At 44.3% G+C, this 15,241-nt stretch overlaps 3 protein-coding genes across 3 annotated transcripts; 1 reads left to right on the top strand and 2 right to left on the bottom strand.

Moving 5' to 3' along the window:
* Positions 1-511: 511 nt before the first annotated feature.
* atp6 (ATP synthase F0 subunit 6) lies at positions 512-1,807 on the bottom strand. Its single transcript has one exon. The coding sequence runs from the start codon at positions 1,805-1,807 to the stop codon at positions 512-514; it is 1,296 nt and encodes a 431-aa protein (YP_009049716.1).
* Positions 1,808-8,273: 6,466 nt separating this feature from the next.
* Positions 8,274-8,585, top strand: orf103a (hypothetical protein). Its single transcript has one exon. It carries the CDS (start codon positions 8,274-8,276, stop codon positions 8,583-8,585), a length of 312 nt encoding a protein of 103 aa, YP_009049715.1.
* Positions 8,586-9,051: 466 nt separating this feature from the next.
* On the bottom strand, positions 9,052-10,497 carry orf481 (hypothetical protein). Its single transcript has one exon. It carries the CDS (start codon positions 10,495-10,497, stop codon positions 9,052-9,054), a length of 1,446 nt encoding a protein of 481 aa, YP_009049714.1.
* Between the last annotated feature and the right edge of the window lie 4,744 nt (positions 10,498-15,241).

Below are 15,241 nucleotides of genomic sequence, written 5' to 3'. Positions count from 1 at the left end.
CAAACCCGTCCCGTCTCCTTACTCGAGATATCTGAGATAGCTCCGTAAACTAATAACTTCTAATAGACGAGCCCATTATCCTTATGTTCTGAACTTGCTTCTTGGTACAGGGGGAGGGGCGAAGAATTCGAGTTCTAGTTCTTCTTCTGCCTAATCTTTAGTACCGCTTTGAGATTGAATCTTTAGAACCATGTGCCTAAGAGGGCGAGGACCTTTATAGCCATAATTCTTCCCCCGGTTCTACCTCCTTCTGCAATAGTGATCTATCCCGTCAATCCCACCCGCGAGCTATCCATTCTAACCTGTCTTTGCCTAGCAAGATACGTCTAGTTCTCCCTCCGCTTGCCTATCTCAGTAGGAAATTGGAACAGTCTCCGATTTCAAAGAAAAAGCTGAGGCGAGAGCTATATACCTTCTGGAACCGGAGCAATAACTGCTATAAAGTAAGGAGATGCGCAGGAACGATCCCTAAAGCAAAGACTCGGAATGCTCCACGACTAAGTATACCCATTCAGACTCGCTTTTGTTCAATTATAAAAAAATAAGCACTTTGATGAAGATTTATAGCATCATTCAAGTAAATACAGATTAAGATCGTAGAAACATGAGCTTGTGATATAGCTACACCTAATTCCAGACCGGTTAATGCAAGAACTATAAATAAAGGACCAAGATCCCCTATGAAATATAAAAGATCATTCATACATAGCATAGTCCAAGCGAACCCACTTAAAATCTTTACTGAACTATGACCGGCCATCATATTAGCAAATAAACGTATTCCTGAGCTTAATGCTCGAAAACAATAAGGGATTAGCTCAAGGAGTACTAAAAAAGGTGCTAATGGCAGTGGGACTCCTGCAGGTAATAAGAAGCTTAAAAAATGAAGCCCATTTTTTTGAAATCCCACTATAGTAATGCCAATAAAAATCGAAAATGAGAGACCCAAAGTAATGAGAAAATGACTTGTAACTGTGAAGCTATAAGGTATCATACCCTGGGGATTACAAAATAACGAAAAAGTAAAAGTGACCGAGATGCGAGGGGAAAACTTTTGTTTAACATTTCCGGAAAGACCACCTATTTGTTCGTTTACCGGGTTCAGCACGAAATCATAAATAAGCTCTACCAAGGATTGCCAAGCATTTGGTACTGAGTTTCCTCCTCCCTTTTTAGTAACAAAATAAACCAAAAGTAGGACCAAACTGAGAGTTAGTAGCATAAACAAAGATGGATTTGTGAATGAGAAATATAAGTTTCCTATTTTCATAGGAATCAATGGGATTATTTCAAATTGTTCAAGTGGACTGGTGATCGTCGGAGGTGTCCCCCCTACAATCACGTTAAATTCTTTTAGGGCAAAGTCATAGTGCTCACCCTGTTTGTCTTTTAAATGTTCTATAATTTCCCTTAGAAAACCCGTGCTGTCTTCATCATTATGCAAATTTTCACTAATTGCTCGCAATTTGTCTTCATCTGAACAATGATTTGTGAAGACTTTTTGAACGGATTCAAAGATTTCACCCCTTAGGTAGTCCGCTATATTTTCTTGAGTAGTAGAAGTAGTAGGGTCCAGACCTTCAAAAAAACCATGATTATTCGAAATACTCGAACCACTCCCATCAACCTGAGTACTGGACGACCGAAGACTAAAATCGCCAATAGTCGTAGCAGATTGATTCGTAGGATTTTGAATCCCAATACTACTAGGTCCGAATGAACTACTAGACGAAGGCGAAGCTATATTACTGGAACTGGAACTTGAGTTCAGACTAGCTTCATCAAAGCGGAAAATGCGTCGCATCATATTTTTTTGATTTTAGAAAAGATGATTCCCTCAATACAGCTTAACTCCGTCAAGCCTGTACGAGTAGTGAAGAAGTATAGAGCACTTTAGTTGGTTGTTGACCAACGGAAAGCATGGGAGAAAGATGCACAAACGAAAAAGGGCTCAAAAAAAAGAAGGAATTTCCTATATTATATAAAAAGAGCGGTACACTTCACACGAACCCAATATCAAAGAACTAAAGAGGAAGCTCGTCGATCATTCAAGAGCAGGAATCTACTCTAGGATCCAACCTGCCAGCTTTCTTCTCTTATGATATTTCTAGAAAGCGAAAAAAAGAAGCGACTACCTTACTTAAGCAATTCTGCTTATTCTTATTCTATCTTAGAAGAAGTGGAACTTTTCTTTGCATTTCTTGATCGCTCGCTTCTTTTCGCTTTCATGCGGAAGGTTCCCCCTACCGGCCTGAAAGAAAGAATGGTTTTTAGATAGAGCGTTGGCTATGGCGCCATTTGCGAAGGAATGGGTTTATGCGCTTTCTTTACTACTATGCTATTTCTCCCGTCTCGGACGTGATTCGTATTTGATGCTCTTATCGGATTGGGTGCTTGATTCCTTAGCTGAGCTAATGATTTAGATGCGGAATCTGAGCTAATGGCTCACTTCACTACCTTAAGCGGAGCTAACTACAGGCCAAAATATACTGCAATCACCCAGACCTTTCTAATACTGAAAACCTGTATACGAAATTTCTTCAGTTGCTTACTCTTTTTTCTACGATCCACTTTCTGCCTTCAAAGCAGCCTTTTTAACCACTTCTCCCTTTCAACAGCATAAACGACTGGAGTGAAGTGATTCCCGGGTGGGAATCACGAACGGTGTTCAGGCACATTCCAATGCTACCTTTCCCTTTCAAGAGCATAAGCGATTGCACTCCTAACCTTCTCTGTCTCTATCTTCTAGTTACCAATTTCACTTATTTAAAAACTTGACCCTTCGGTCAATAGTCCTTCCTGGTGGTCTAGGGTCCCCGGTTCGCTTCCCGTCAGCCATCCTGGCCGTCCATTACCTTTGAAAGCAATCCTTACCTTCACGGACCCTAGTTTTAAGCAGCGCAGCACCAGAAAGAGTCAAAGGTACCACACGAAGGGACTAAGCAACAGGAGCTGTAGTAGCGTCTGGTGTGGGAGCTGCTGGAGCAAGAAGTAGTTAATGGGGGGACCATGAACAATAGAATAAACATGTTGAGCCTGACCACCGAAGCATTCAAATAACTTTCGACAGAAGGGAGCATCAACAAAGTTCAATACACAAACTAAAATACTGGTATGTAAGTCTCTTCAAGAGTGAGCTTGCGCTGCCGTTCTGCTCTATTTAGGTAAACACCCATATCCGGCTTAGGCCTATCGGGAGTGAACAAGCGGAGCAGAGATTCTATCCGGGATGACAAGAGGAGCGAAGCCACTCGACTGTAAGGAGAGGAGATGGAAGGGTGGGATCGACAGATTTCTCAGCATACCACCGAACGTACTCACAGCAAGCGCGAACCTATAAACTGAGTTGCCACTTCTTGTGAGGTTTATTTCCTCACTCATCGAGCTTGGCCTCGTGGTCAGTCGCCAAACGTTCGACATAACTCCAGTCAGGTTCACAAGACTCGATAAGAAGTTGTTTAACCATGCCCATCTGGTAGGGAGACGGAAGGAAGCCTTCCGTAAATCCAAGCCAGATAGAAAATGGTAAGGCTAGTTTACCCCCAGGCGAGTAGGCCACAATAACATGACGATACCAGGCCTAGTGGAATTAGAAATGGGAAAGAAGTTCCTTCCTCGGGCATTAAGCCTGGGGGCAATCAGTGCCTTACCGGAATTCCTTCCTCCAACAAGCTCTTGAAAGTCTTTGAGCTAAGCCTTCCCGCTCGACTGGAAACTTTCCAATATGCTTCGAGTGCCTAAGAGAAGAAGGTGAGGAAATCTCGATTGAAGCCAATTCAACCGCTTCGCCCCTATTCTTTCTCTACAGTAAAGGTATCGACAGAAAGAAGTCCCTAGCTTCAGAAGTGGCAGCAGTGCTATCGTATAGTTGAGAAAGGCTGCTTTTAGGAGTGATCTTTCTAGGTCTTTCCTAAGAGAAAGGGAATAAATAGGTTGCTTGCACAAATAGGTTGAAAGAATGAGGTCCATCTGCCATCAACTTTAAGTAAAGTAATCGAATTCTCGAATTCGAAGTCAAAGCCCTAGAGCACGGAACTAGAAATCCTAGAAGTCACTTGCACTTTTTCTTACCGGACGAGCTAACCTAACGAGCTTCCCTTCTACTACCGGAAAGAGAAGTTTACCACCGCCTACGCCTACATATTCCACTCACCCTATCCTCTTTGATTCTATTCCAAGGCGAGGTAACGGGACGCCTAAAGTCTTTCAACCTTAGTAGAAGTAGATCTCAACTAGTGACATTTACTAGTTGAATGCTCTAATCTCTTCAATCTTCAAGAGAACAAACAGACATAAGAAAGAAATATCGGAAAATCCCTGGTGTCTTGGAAAAACAAAAGAAGAAAGTGATAAAAGAATTCTCGAAAGAGAGATTGGGAATAATTCTACCGGTGCCCTAAAGAACTGCACTCTTAGCCGCTTGTGCCTAACCCTAGACTCACTTCGCTTGCCTCCTTATCTAATCCATGTATTTGTATTTCTTTGAAAACCAGAGCTTCCTCGCTTGAATAAGCATGCGCCGCTCATGTTGAGGTTTAGCTGTGTCCTTCGCTTGGTAATCCGAGTATGGTAGCCAGAAGAAAGTGCTCAGGATTGTCCCATTTTTTTAGTCTAATCCACCGATTCTCGGGCTCAGTCTTTCGACTTATCCCCGCCTGAGAAGAGAGAGAGGGATGATAGGGACTCTGAAGACGATGCTTCAACGGGATCCTTTAGGTGGTTTTCTTAAACGGACTGACCTTCACTTTCAGCGGATCATGGCAGGGGGCTCTATCTTCGAATCCAGCCAGCTACGTGGCCTATTTACTAGGAAAAGCGAGAGTCTCCGTCGTCTGCGAATCTATTGCTTTCATCGAAATAAGGAAGGGCTTCCCTTAGGATGCGAAGTGGAACCTCTTTGCAGACCTCTTCCCATTCATCTTTCCTTTGGGATGAGACAATTATGCTCTATTGAATAGTCGTAGGGTCTTAAATACCTTCCTTCGCTTCAAGCCGGTTCAAGAAAAAGCCCAGAGAGAAGCTGAAACTCCTTACGTTACTTTTTTCCCTTTCAGAGGGTCAATTTTGCTCTCCTGCTCTTCCCCAGCTCTTATTCCTTAGCTGGCTTCGTTCAGCTGACCTTTCCCTTGGGGCTTAGCTCCTGGCTGGCCTAACCGGGGCGGAAGAACTCCTTTCCCTAAGCGTGGTGACTTATTATTCCTTATTCGAATCTTCTGACATCTAGTCTTCGCCGGCTAGCGATGTGACCTATTCCCTACTCCGGTCTAAAAGCGGTCGATCGGTTGATTTCTTCTCTTGGAACTGCCTAATCTGATCCCTTTCCTTCCCTTACCCATGGTTTGCTGAATCGGGGCTCTCAACATTGGAGGAATTCATAGCCGGAAAAGGAATAGTCGTCTCAGTCTAGTCGTCGAAAGGCAAGTCTTCAGAGATAGCATCCGCGCGATCAGCACTAAGTCCAGTCTCTGTCAAAAGCAGAATCCTAGGTAGATAGTGATTCACCATACACATGAATGCCCGAGGAAAGTCTTGATCTTGATTCATAGCTGCCCTAGAGTTCAAAATGAACACATCCATCTAGTCAAGTTGATCTTCAGAGATGGGCAGGGCCTCTTCGTTCCGTTCGGGCAGGGATGGCAGCCAGCAACCACTGATAGCAGGGCACAAGTCAATACCAGCTCCTTTCTTCCGGATGAAGGAATCAGACCGAAGAGGCCCTTTTCCAGTTGAACTTATTGAATAGCCTATCTATTTACCATGGAATCCCCTGATTTGAGATTGAATCGCATGAAACGATCCCTTTTCTGCCTTCTTGGCTATTAGATGCTTAGCTGATTTCAAAGGAAAGAAACTCCTTTGTATTGGGGGTGACCTTCATTCCAGTTTTTTCAATATCAAAATCGTTTTCATGAGATCTGTTGCAGTCAAACCGTCGTTCCCATACTCTCTTCTCGCTCTTCTTTTTTCTTCTCTAAACGAAGACAAAGCTTTCAAGGCCTTCGCTACTTCAATCATTCACCGCTTCTGTTCTATGATCGATTACAAAGTCTAAAATCTCTCTTTTTGCCACCTTCGTGGCCATCCCTTTATTTCAATTTCTTCGTTGAGCGAGTAATTTTAGGGTTTTGGTAAAAGGCTTGGCAGCTGCCTATTCTTCTATCATTGGAATGTGATAAGTCTTAGAAAGTCCAGGCTCAGGTGATGTCTAATAGCATAATTAACTACAACCCGCTTGTAAGCAAGGCTAGAAATCTGCTGATTTTCAATTTCATAAGAGAACAAAGCTCTACAGAATGCTCAGAAGGAGTAGGAATTGTAGTACTTAAAGCGGAATGAAGCTAGTTCTGTTATATGCTTAAGACATCGAATTCTAGACTTTTTCGCAAAGACAATTAGGGCTTTGAAGCCAAAGGCTAAGAAGCCGAAAAATGAGACTAGCTAGGGAAAGTCAAGGTCTTTCTCTTACGGAGTCTACAAAAGGAGGTCAGAAATAGAAGGAAGACAATCCAAAGATTCAGACCAATGGGTAGAGCTTGTTGATAAAGTAGCTTTCAAGATGGTTAGCCTTTCCCTATGGGAAGAAAGGAAGTTTCCACTTAGGGAATAGGATCTCTTTTACGTCTACTGATGCGTCTTCGGATGCTTTTCAAACTTTGGGTTTGGCGTCATCGGCTCGAGGCAAGGACGAGTGAGCCCTCACAGCTCCAGACTCGTGTGCTATCGAAGCTCCAACTTGGAATTGCCTCGGTCGGAGAGCTTCACAGTCACCTACTCTATCTGCCACTAACGTGGTTCTATCTTAGTTTCTTTCTATTTATTTATTCTCTTAGGTGAGTAGTAAGAGCCTCCTCATTCACCGTTGGGTGAGTCAGCACAGCACTTCTTTCTTCCTTCGCTTTTGAATGAAATCAGCAAAGCAATAAGTAAGTGTTTTCTTTCTTTCCTCTGCTCGCCCAACGAATCGGCTTTCTGCTCAGTAAGCTTCTGAATAGCTTCCTTCACTCGACGCAGTACGACCTGACGAGCTATCTCGACGCAGTACGACCTTTCATCTCTTTCGACGCAGTACGACCTATGAGCTATCTCGACGCAGTACGACCTTTCATCTCTTCCCATCCATAAACTCTATTCTCTTGCGTAGCACCAACTCTATCTCGACGTAGAAACCTTGATTTTGCTTTTCGTTGTGCTAATACGGAAAGTATGGAGCTAAACGACTATATACGCTTTCTTTCCTCACTTTACCGCCGTCCAGTGAATTACTCCTAACCAACTTCCTTTGCCCCGAGCTACAAGTATGGAAGTTGTTTCGACCCGTACCCCTGTGTTACCACTTCTCTCCCCCGCTACGCACCTTCTATTCCGCTCCTTTCATTGGCCACAGCTGCTCTCTCTTCAATACTAGCGTAAAGTAGCTAAATCGCAGCTAGAACAGTGCTAACCGAGCTACGACTACTGGAGCTCGTTGAATAGGCTTTAGCGGCTTTTAAACGAGCGTAGACGTATTACGCGTAGTTTGAGTTCAGTAATCCCCACCCGACTTCCTCTAGCGTTTAGTATTACCCCTGTTAAAGGGCTTTGTTACCGCTATTCCCCTTGTTTCATCAGCTACAGATGCTCGACCAGACGTTAGCTACTTTACCTACACTATCATGGCCGCTTTCTTCCTCTCCCCTTCGCTCCACGTAAGTGGCAATTGGTATATAATCCGTGCCTTCGTTCACTCCATTAGCAAGCGAGTAGGGCGAAGTCTTTAGGATGGGAGAATTGGTAGTTAGCAGTTTAGTTCGTGGTGATGTGAGAGCGACCCGCTACGCACCTTACCTAGGGGAAATTGAATCTCTTTCAACGCCTAACCGACCTCTAGAGGGTAAAGTATACCCCGAGCTTGGGTAATCCTAACCAACTGCTTTCAACGCTTTCGCCCCTGTAGTTTACTATTAACCGCCCCTACTTCCGCTCCTTTCGCGAGGATTCATCCTATCACCACCCTGAAGCAGTAAGCTATCTCGACGCAGTACGCCCTTTCTTTTGACTACTTGTCTCATTTGATTGGGGCTGTACGAGCTTCCTCTCTATATAAACGTAGTTTGAGTTCAACTCTTCCCCGCACCCGCACCACGTCGTCAGCTATCATGGGCACCACGACGCCTCAACATCGCCCAAAGAAAGCCTATTTCATTTGTTCCACCGTGACAGCCAGGATCGCCCAAAAGTAGCAGGACCTGGATCAGAATCTACTTACCTAAACTCAATATTCTACATCTAATCTCATGTCAATGATAAATGGTTCTTCAGAAAGGCTTCTTACGACCCTCACAGGGTCATCGGTAAAGGAATCGAGTGATATTGGTTCTGCAGAAAAGAAAGAAAAGAATATCATTTTGGATCATTTTTGGAGAGAATATTACAGTCAACTTGAAAATCAAGCTAGTACTATTAAAGAACCTACTAATATTTCAACATACCAAAAAGATCTATTTTCTATGTTAAAAGAAAAGAAAAGTGAATTTCTTAGTGAAGAACAATTGAGGAATTTGGGGGTGAGCTGTAGCGGGTTACCAATCCGCCACAGCTCTACCTAAGGGCCCCCCGCCCTACTTTTACATAGAGCTATTTGCCCTTAGGCTTTAACGCTCAAGGTGCGCTTAAATTCAACTATGTGATCATCCTATATCCCTTTGTGATTGGTGATCACTCGGGACCATCATGAAGTCAGTACCTGTCATCCCACCTCGTATCCATCCGGGAAATCGGACATCACCTTCCCCTAAAGGGAGAGGGCAATTATTCAACCAATCTCCCTCCACCAAATCGTAACACTTCCAGAGAAGACCAAACGTCGAATATATCAATATCCTTGTTTGATCTTTTCCAAGTAGTACTACAAATTGGAGGAGAGAAAAGGTCTTGGATAGGAGGGTCGGGGGAGAGGGCTACGGAACAATACCAATGTAACCACCTTAACCACATTTTCATCCAATTGTGGACTAAAGTGTACTCGGCATTGTCCCTTTCACCCTCAAAGGTCAGCTTTTCAGGAGGAAGCACCTATTGCTTAGGCTTCAACTCCTTTCTAAGCCAGTCAACCATGATTCCCTTCAAATAGGGATTGAGAGGGGTACCTCTTCCAATCCACCATTCTAACGGTAGCTGACTATTCCTCAATGGTTTATGAGCAGCAACCCACAACCTCTGCCAACGACGTCCGCAAGAAGTTGTAGATCGCAGTCGAGCACGAGCCCTAAAACCCGCACCCGCCAACCGGAAGAGAGTAGAATCATTTCTGATATCATACTTATCCGCCAATTGGCATAAACCCAAGGTTGTACGAACAGATAATAGAGCTTTCAAAGAGATAGGTGATAAGTCTTTCTCAAAATTCACCACAAACCTCTTTGCGAACTCAAAGGAACCATTATCTGAAACTAAAGATTTAGGAACAGATATAGTTACTCTGAGCTCCTCTAGAATCCGTTTGTACTCCCTTGCTACACCCTCATCGGCGATAACTATATCATCACCTAAAAGAGCGTAGCGAGTAAACCTTCCCCTATCTGGGGATGACCGCTCGGCTGCCAACCACACCAAATAGTGATGTGATAGGGAGAAAAGTGCACAAGAGGTATAATACCCCAATGGTTGTCCTTGGACAAAACTCACTAAGACAGGCTTCCTTTTCGACAACGATTGGAAAGATTTCCATTTCAATCTAGGTTGAAGAAGAGAAGTTATGTCGAAGGAATTTAATCCAAAGGTCCCATTAACAATACATGATGCCACTGTCGGTCCAAAGAAGGCTGAAGTAACCTCATGGATAATCGACAGTGGGAACCGATCAGTAGCGGATTTCAAATCAAAAGAGTAGACCTTAAGAGAGCGTCTATCTCCTTGAGTTGAAGCCCACCTACATAATCGGTCGATGGGACCTCCTTGATTAAAGGTTCCATCCATGGGAATGGAGGCCAAAACCTCCATAGCCCAATCATGTACAGGGCGAAGGAGACGTTGCTTGACATAATTTCCTATGGCAAACAGTCGTCTCTTTCCACCTCCTTCAATAACCTGAGCGATCCTACCAGGTCGAAGATACCTCCCTTCATAGGCATTAGCCAAGTCATTAAAGACATGACCAACGCCATAAGGGGGAGTCTCGTAAAGAGTGAAATCTTTATTAGCGACCTGAGTATTCCATTTGTAATTGAAAGGCCAAAGCGTTCCTTTTGCAAATAGAATACCTGGGGAGAATACTCCATCTGGAAGGGAATGTACAAAACGTACATCCCTTGCAAACGAGGCAACCTCATATTTCAAACTAGTAAATATGTTAGGCACAGCGTTCCGATCGAACATACGATCGTCATTTGGAGTACTCTTCCATGTAGGGACCCACGACAACCCTTTATCCAAGGGTATCGTGTGAACTGTAGGGAGATACTTACGAATAATAGGAGTCAAACTCCTAATATCCGCATGTATTTCCTTAAAGCTATCCATATCATAATCTACTTTAGTAATAGACTCGAATGTCGCCTTACTTATAGGTTTGGCTAATTCTACAATCTTTGCTAAAGCAAACCATGAAAGGTATAGCTTGACTACCTGATCCCCTCTATCTCCTCGTTGTCTAATAAGACTTCGATGAAATTTTGGAATGATACGAGGTAGTCCAGTTCGCGTCAGAGACACTGGCACAGATGTGCGTTCTCCACGTATGGGGTTACCCCATAGTATCTCTTCAGAGATAGACTACACTGTTTTAAATACAGTGCAGTCGTTAGAAAACCACCTTTCTTTGCCATACGGAGCACTATCCTCCTTCTGGCGAAGCTTCTAGCACTATATAATAGGCATTCTTGTATGGTAGGAATACTACTGGCCGACCACTACATAGGAGCGATAGCAAAGCCAAGCCGTATAAAGGCGAGCAGCCCGTCATAGCATAGCATTAGCTTCAATTGAACTAGCTCAACCGTCGAAGCAGTAAGCTTCTGAATAGCTTCCTTCAGCTATCTCGACGCAGTACGACCGTCGAATCTCTTTCGACGCAGTACGACCTTTCTTTTGACTACTTCTCTCGTCGTCTCATTTGATTGGCGCAGTACGAGCTTCCTCTCTATATAAACGTAGTTTGACTTTCGACGTTCGTGGTTCAGTAATCCCATGTTGTTTGTTGGCTAAACCAACTCAACCTCTAATCAAAGTAAAAGAAAATATCATTGTTCATGTCGACGATATGTAGAATCCTGATAGTCGTAGGGGGGTTGGAGGTGGTGAAGGAGAAGGACTTGGGTTTAGTAATCGTAGATTTGGAATTGGTTTTAAGACTGAGGGGTGTGTTCTCTTCATCAAGGGGAACAACATTCTAAAGTTTTGAGAGAATTCCGGATTGAAAAGTGGGGGATTCAATTTGGGTTGTTCATCTTGTTCTTGGGTGTTCTTGGTGTTCTTGAGGGATCTTCAAAACCTTCAAGGGTGAAGAACAAAGAAGAAAAGGGTGTTTGATCCATTTTGGGAAAAGGAAAGAGTGTTTGTGTGTGTGTGGATTCCCAAGGAAGATTCAAAAAGCTTCTTTCCCGCTCGAGCTTTTCCTGGGCGGGCAACCCTTCTTTGGGTCTCTCAGTTGGTTAGCGAGTGTCATGGACGAAGCAAGCAGAGGATTTCGACCCGGACGTTTTCGGGATGCCGCTAAAAAAAGCGACTGGGTTAGTTTGGCCTTTCATCCTCGGAATCCGAAAAGAAAAGAGAGACAGAACGGAATCACTTTGTTTCAGCTTCAGTACGCATTTGAGTAGCGCACAGAGACCCCTGTCGCTGCGGGCTTCGGAGATTGAGAAAACTCCGGTGCGCCCGCCGTGAAATCGGATTCTCCCAAAAGTGGAAATCAAATTCCTGAGGATTGGCCTCCTTCATCGGCAAGCTTGGGAGTTTCCTGATGATAAACCGTCCCTAACGGAGCAAGCAACCGTCGGCCTCTTGGCAGGAGGTTCGCTGTCCCGATACCCGCCTAAGAGGGAAGTCAGAATTTTGGACTTTTCTTTCTGAGAAATGCTATCCCCACTCGGACCAGGCAACCTCCCAATACCAACTGCAGAATAGGGGCAGGTAGTTGGAGATCCGTAAGGACCAGTTCTGTTCCACACGGAATAGCTATGGCTCTGGAATTTCTTTTTCGCCTCATCAAGGAAAAACCCTACCCTCCCTTTCTGTCCTTGAGGCTGGGTTAATTGAACTAACCATCATTTTGATCCTCAAAAGCATGGCTTGCTTACCCGGAGAATGGAGAAGCTTCTGCCCCAACGATCAGGATGCGGAGTTTGGAAAGGGGGGCATATTCCGATGCGGGATAAAATCTTTTTCTTCTTCCCAGGGGCTTCGGCCTTTGTTCCAATTCTGCCTTACGAAGCGAAGGCGCCCTCCTACTTGAGAAATGAATAAGTCAACCCTTTGCTTGCTCAGGAATGGTTTGCCTGCCCCTTTGCAAAAAAGACTCGTGGGAAGTAGCAGTCTCCCCAGATGTCGGGAATGGTTTTTTCCGCCGTGAACTTCCAAAGTGGTTAGATTAGTCAGCAATCCAAGTTCCAGCTGGTTCTCAAACTGAAGAGGTGGCCTTACTTCCTTTTTAAAGCAAACATGTGGACATAAAAAAGAATGAAATTGATAGAATAGAGGAAGATTAATGTGCAGCTGATTCTATACCAGCCGATTCCATTGTTCAGCTACTTCGAAAAAACGTCACTATTATGGCTATGTAAGGGGACCGGCTTCCCCTTTTTCAATCACCTCCTACCTTAAGGTAGGCCCACTGCTGAATACCCTCAATCGAAAGGTCAAGGAGAAACTATAACCCCATAGTATGAAGAGCTGCTCGGGGGATCGCACCCCTTGGCCTAGGGTATACATTCAGATCTGGAGGCATACCTAATTAACGATAAGAGCAGAGATCTCCTCTCTCCTTCGGACCCTCTACCTCTACTTCCCTTCCGCTCATAAACAGCCTTCCAGCAAGGAGAAAGAGATAAAGAAGAAAATGATCAAATTCCCACAAATGGTTTGAATAAGCATTCCTTAGAGAGGGAATGTCGGATGAGACACTATTTGGCCTTCTTTCAGGAGTTGTAGATAGTATCACCTTTAGCTGGTAGCTAGCAAAGAAGTTATCCCCTATCAACGTATATAGTTGAGGGCAAACCGAGGGTTTACCCGCAGCTTCTGTCCATGAATCCTCTTTCGCTTGGTTACGGGACTAGAGCGAATCGTCTCTTGTGCTACGGTCTAATATATGTGTCAAAGAGCGGATTCTCTTGCAGCGGATACGGGGCATGCCCCTGAGCCTATTGATTCAATTCCTAGCAAGTCCTGTCTCTCTCCTTCACTTAAAACACAGCCTATGATGATTCTCAATTCCTTTTTTTGAAACTTCAGTAGGCTCCCGCGATAAGGCTCATCAGTAGATTGACTACGAGGCCGAAGAGTCTTACTACAGGGGTTACCACTCCTGCAAGACTGATTTGGGTTCCAGAGTTGTTATAAGGGCGGGACGGCGAGAGGAGGAAGCTACTACTACCGGGCGAGATGTTAGTGGAAAAGAATAGGGTTCAGAGGAGAGGTCACAAGCTACCACTACTACGTAATCTACTTCTACTGCTACTTGAAATCGATTCTCTTTCATGACTCTCTTTCTCATTCTCTTTCCACCACTAGTTAGAAATAGACAAGAGCATTCCCTGGAACAGGCCGTAGAGAGGTATTCAACAAGCGCCACTCAACTGCGCTAACTAAGCCCTCCATAGAAGTTCAAGGAAGTTTTGCTACATACTACTGGAAAGAGATGGGCTTTCTCCTTTCTATTTCTTGCGGGCTATTGATTTCGGGTTGAGACTTTGCTTGCTTACTTTCACGCTTCCTTCAGTGAGCTACTTAAGGTTTAAGGTAAGGGGCACTCCTAGCATAGATTACCATTCTAACCTGTCTTTGCTGGTAGATAGATGCGCAACATTAGTTACCTGAATTAAAGAGGACTCTTGAATAAGTTGACTTCGCCTGGGCGTCATCTTTCCTTTCATTCACTAGTTGAGTACTTCCTCCTGTCAGATAGAAGCTTTTCAAAGGGTGCTTCGCTTCCAGCTCTTCTTGTTCGATACCGCTTCCCGTCCTTGTAAATATCATCTCTTACCGCTATCTTTGAATAGAGAGCCCCATTAACCAGACAAGCTACCTCACAGAAAGGATGACGAAGGGCCAGTTGACGCAGCAAGCTAGAGCTATGAAACCTCCCCTTTCTTTAAGCCTTATGATGTAATTGACTAATTACTTATTCAGTAATGGACTAAGGGATATACCGATCCACAAGAGATGGGTCAAAGGCCAACCTTGGATTTAGCCTACTTTCTTTATGCATATCCAACGACCCTCATGGAAGATTCCCTTCTAGGGGTCTCTTTCTCTAGAATAGATCTTTGTGATTCAAAGCTTTCTCCTTGAACAGTTTCATTCTTTCTTTCACCCAGTAAGTGCTATCTTGAAGAAGGAAAAGTTCTGTCTGGGGATAGCGAAAACTCGCAACTTCCCCGATTCAATTACTTTCTGCGGCTGATGCCTCTTCCCCTGCTTTAAGTTCAGTTCCGGTTAGCCGGATCGGATTAGTCGCCAAAAAAAGGAATCTATTTACTTTACTAGGAAAAACTAGCGCTTAGAGTTCGGTGGAAGGAGAAACCATTCCCGTATGGAGACAGCCTCCCTTAAAGGAATGTCTATATGGGGTCACCACTCTTATCTTATTAGTAGAAGACAGAGTGGGAAGCAGCGGAACATGAAGCCAATCGATAAAGAAAGGTGTAGTCCGTCCTTTCTTTGTCTTTTCCGATGGGAGGGCAGCTTTATCAGACTCCTAAGAGGCCACCAGAGACTACGATATAGACCAGGATCTATCAGCCGCTTGGTGACGGTCAATAAATAGGAAAAAGGGCGCTGCCTCATCTTCTGACTGGCCAACGGGGAAGACTCTGACTCTGAACTGGCGCTAGCCCCGGGCATAGATTCGGGGGACAAGTCTAATTCATCAACAACTGGGCTTACCGACTCTACTTCAACTGCACTTCCTGAAGCTGATGGAAGTACGCTCAGATGAAGAAGTCCCGGTTCCGCTATTCTTTCAGGAAAGGTAGTTCGGCGGAAAGGAATCGGAGATAAAAGAGCTCTCGTTCCAGCAGCTTTGAGTGAAACTGCCTGTCCCAGAGGT

Source organism: Capsicum annuum, mitochondrion (assembly GCF_002878395.1).
Source record: "Capsicum annuum cultivar Jeju mitochondrion, complete genome".
Taxonomy (NCBI): domain Eukaryota; kingdom Viridiplantae; phylum Streptophyta; class Magnoliopsida; order Solanales; family Solanaceae; genus Capsicum; species Capsicum annuum.
Note: the sequence above shows the minus strand (reverse complement) of the source record. Positions and strands in the feature narration are given on the sequence as shown.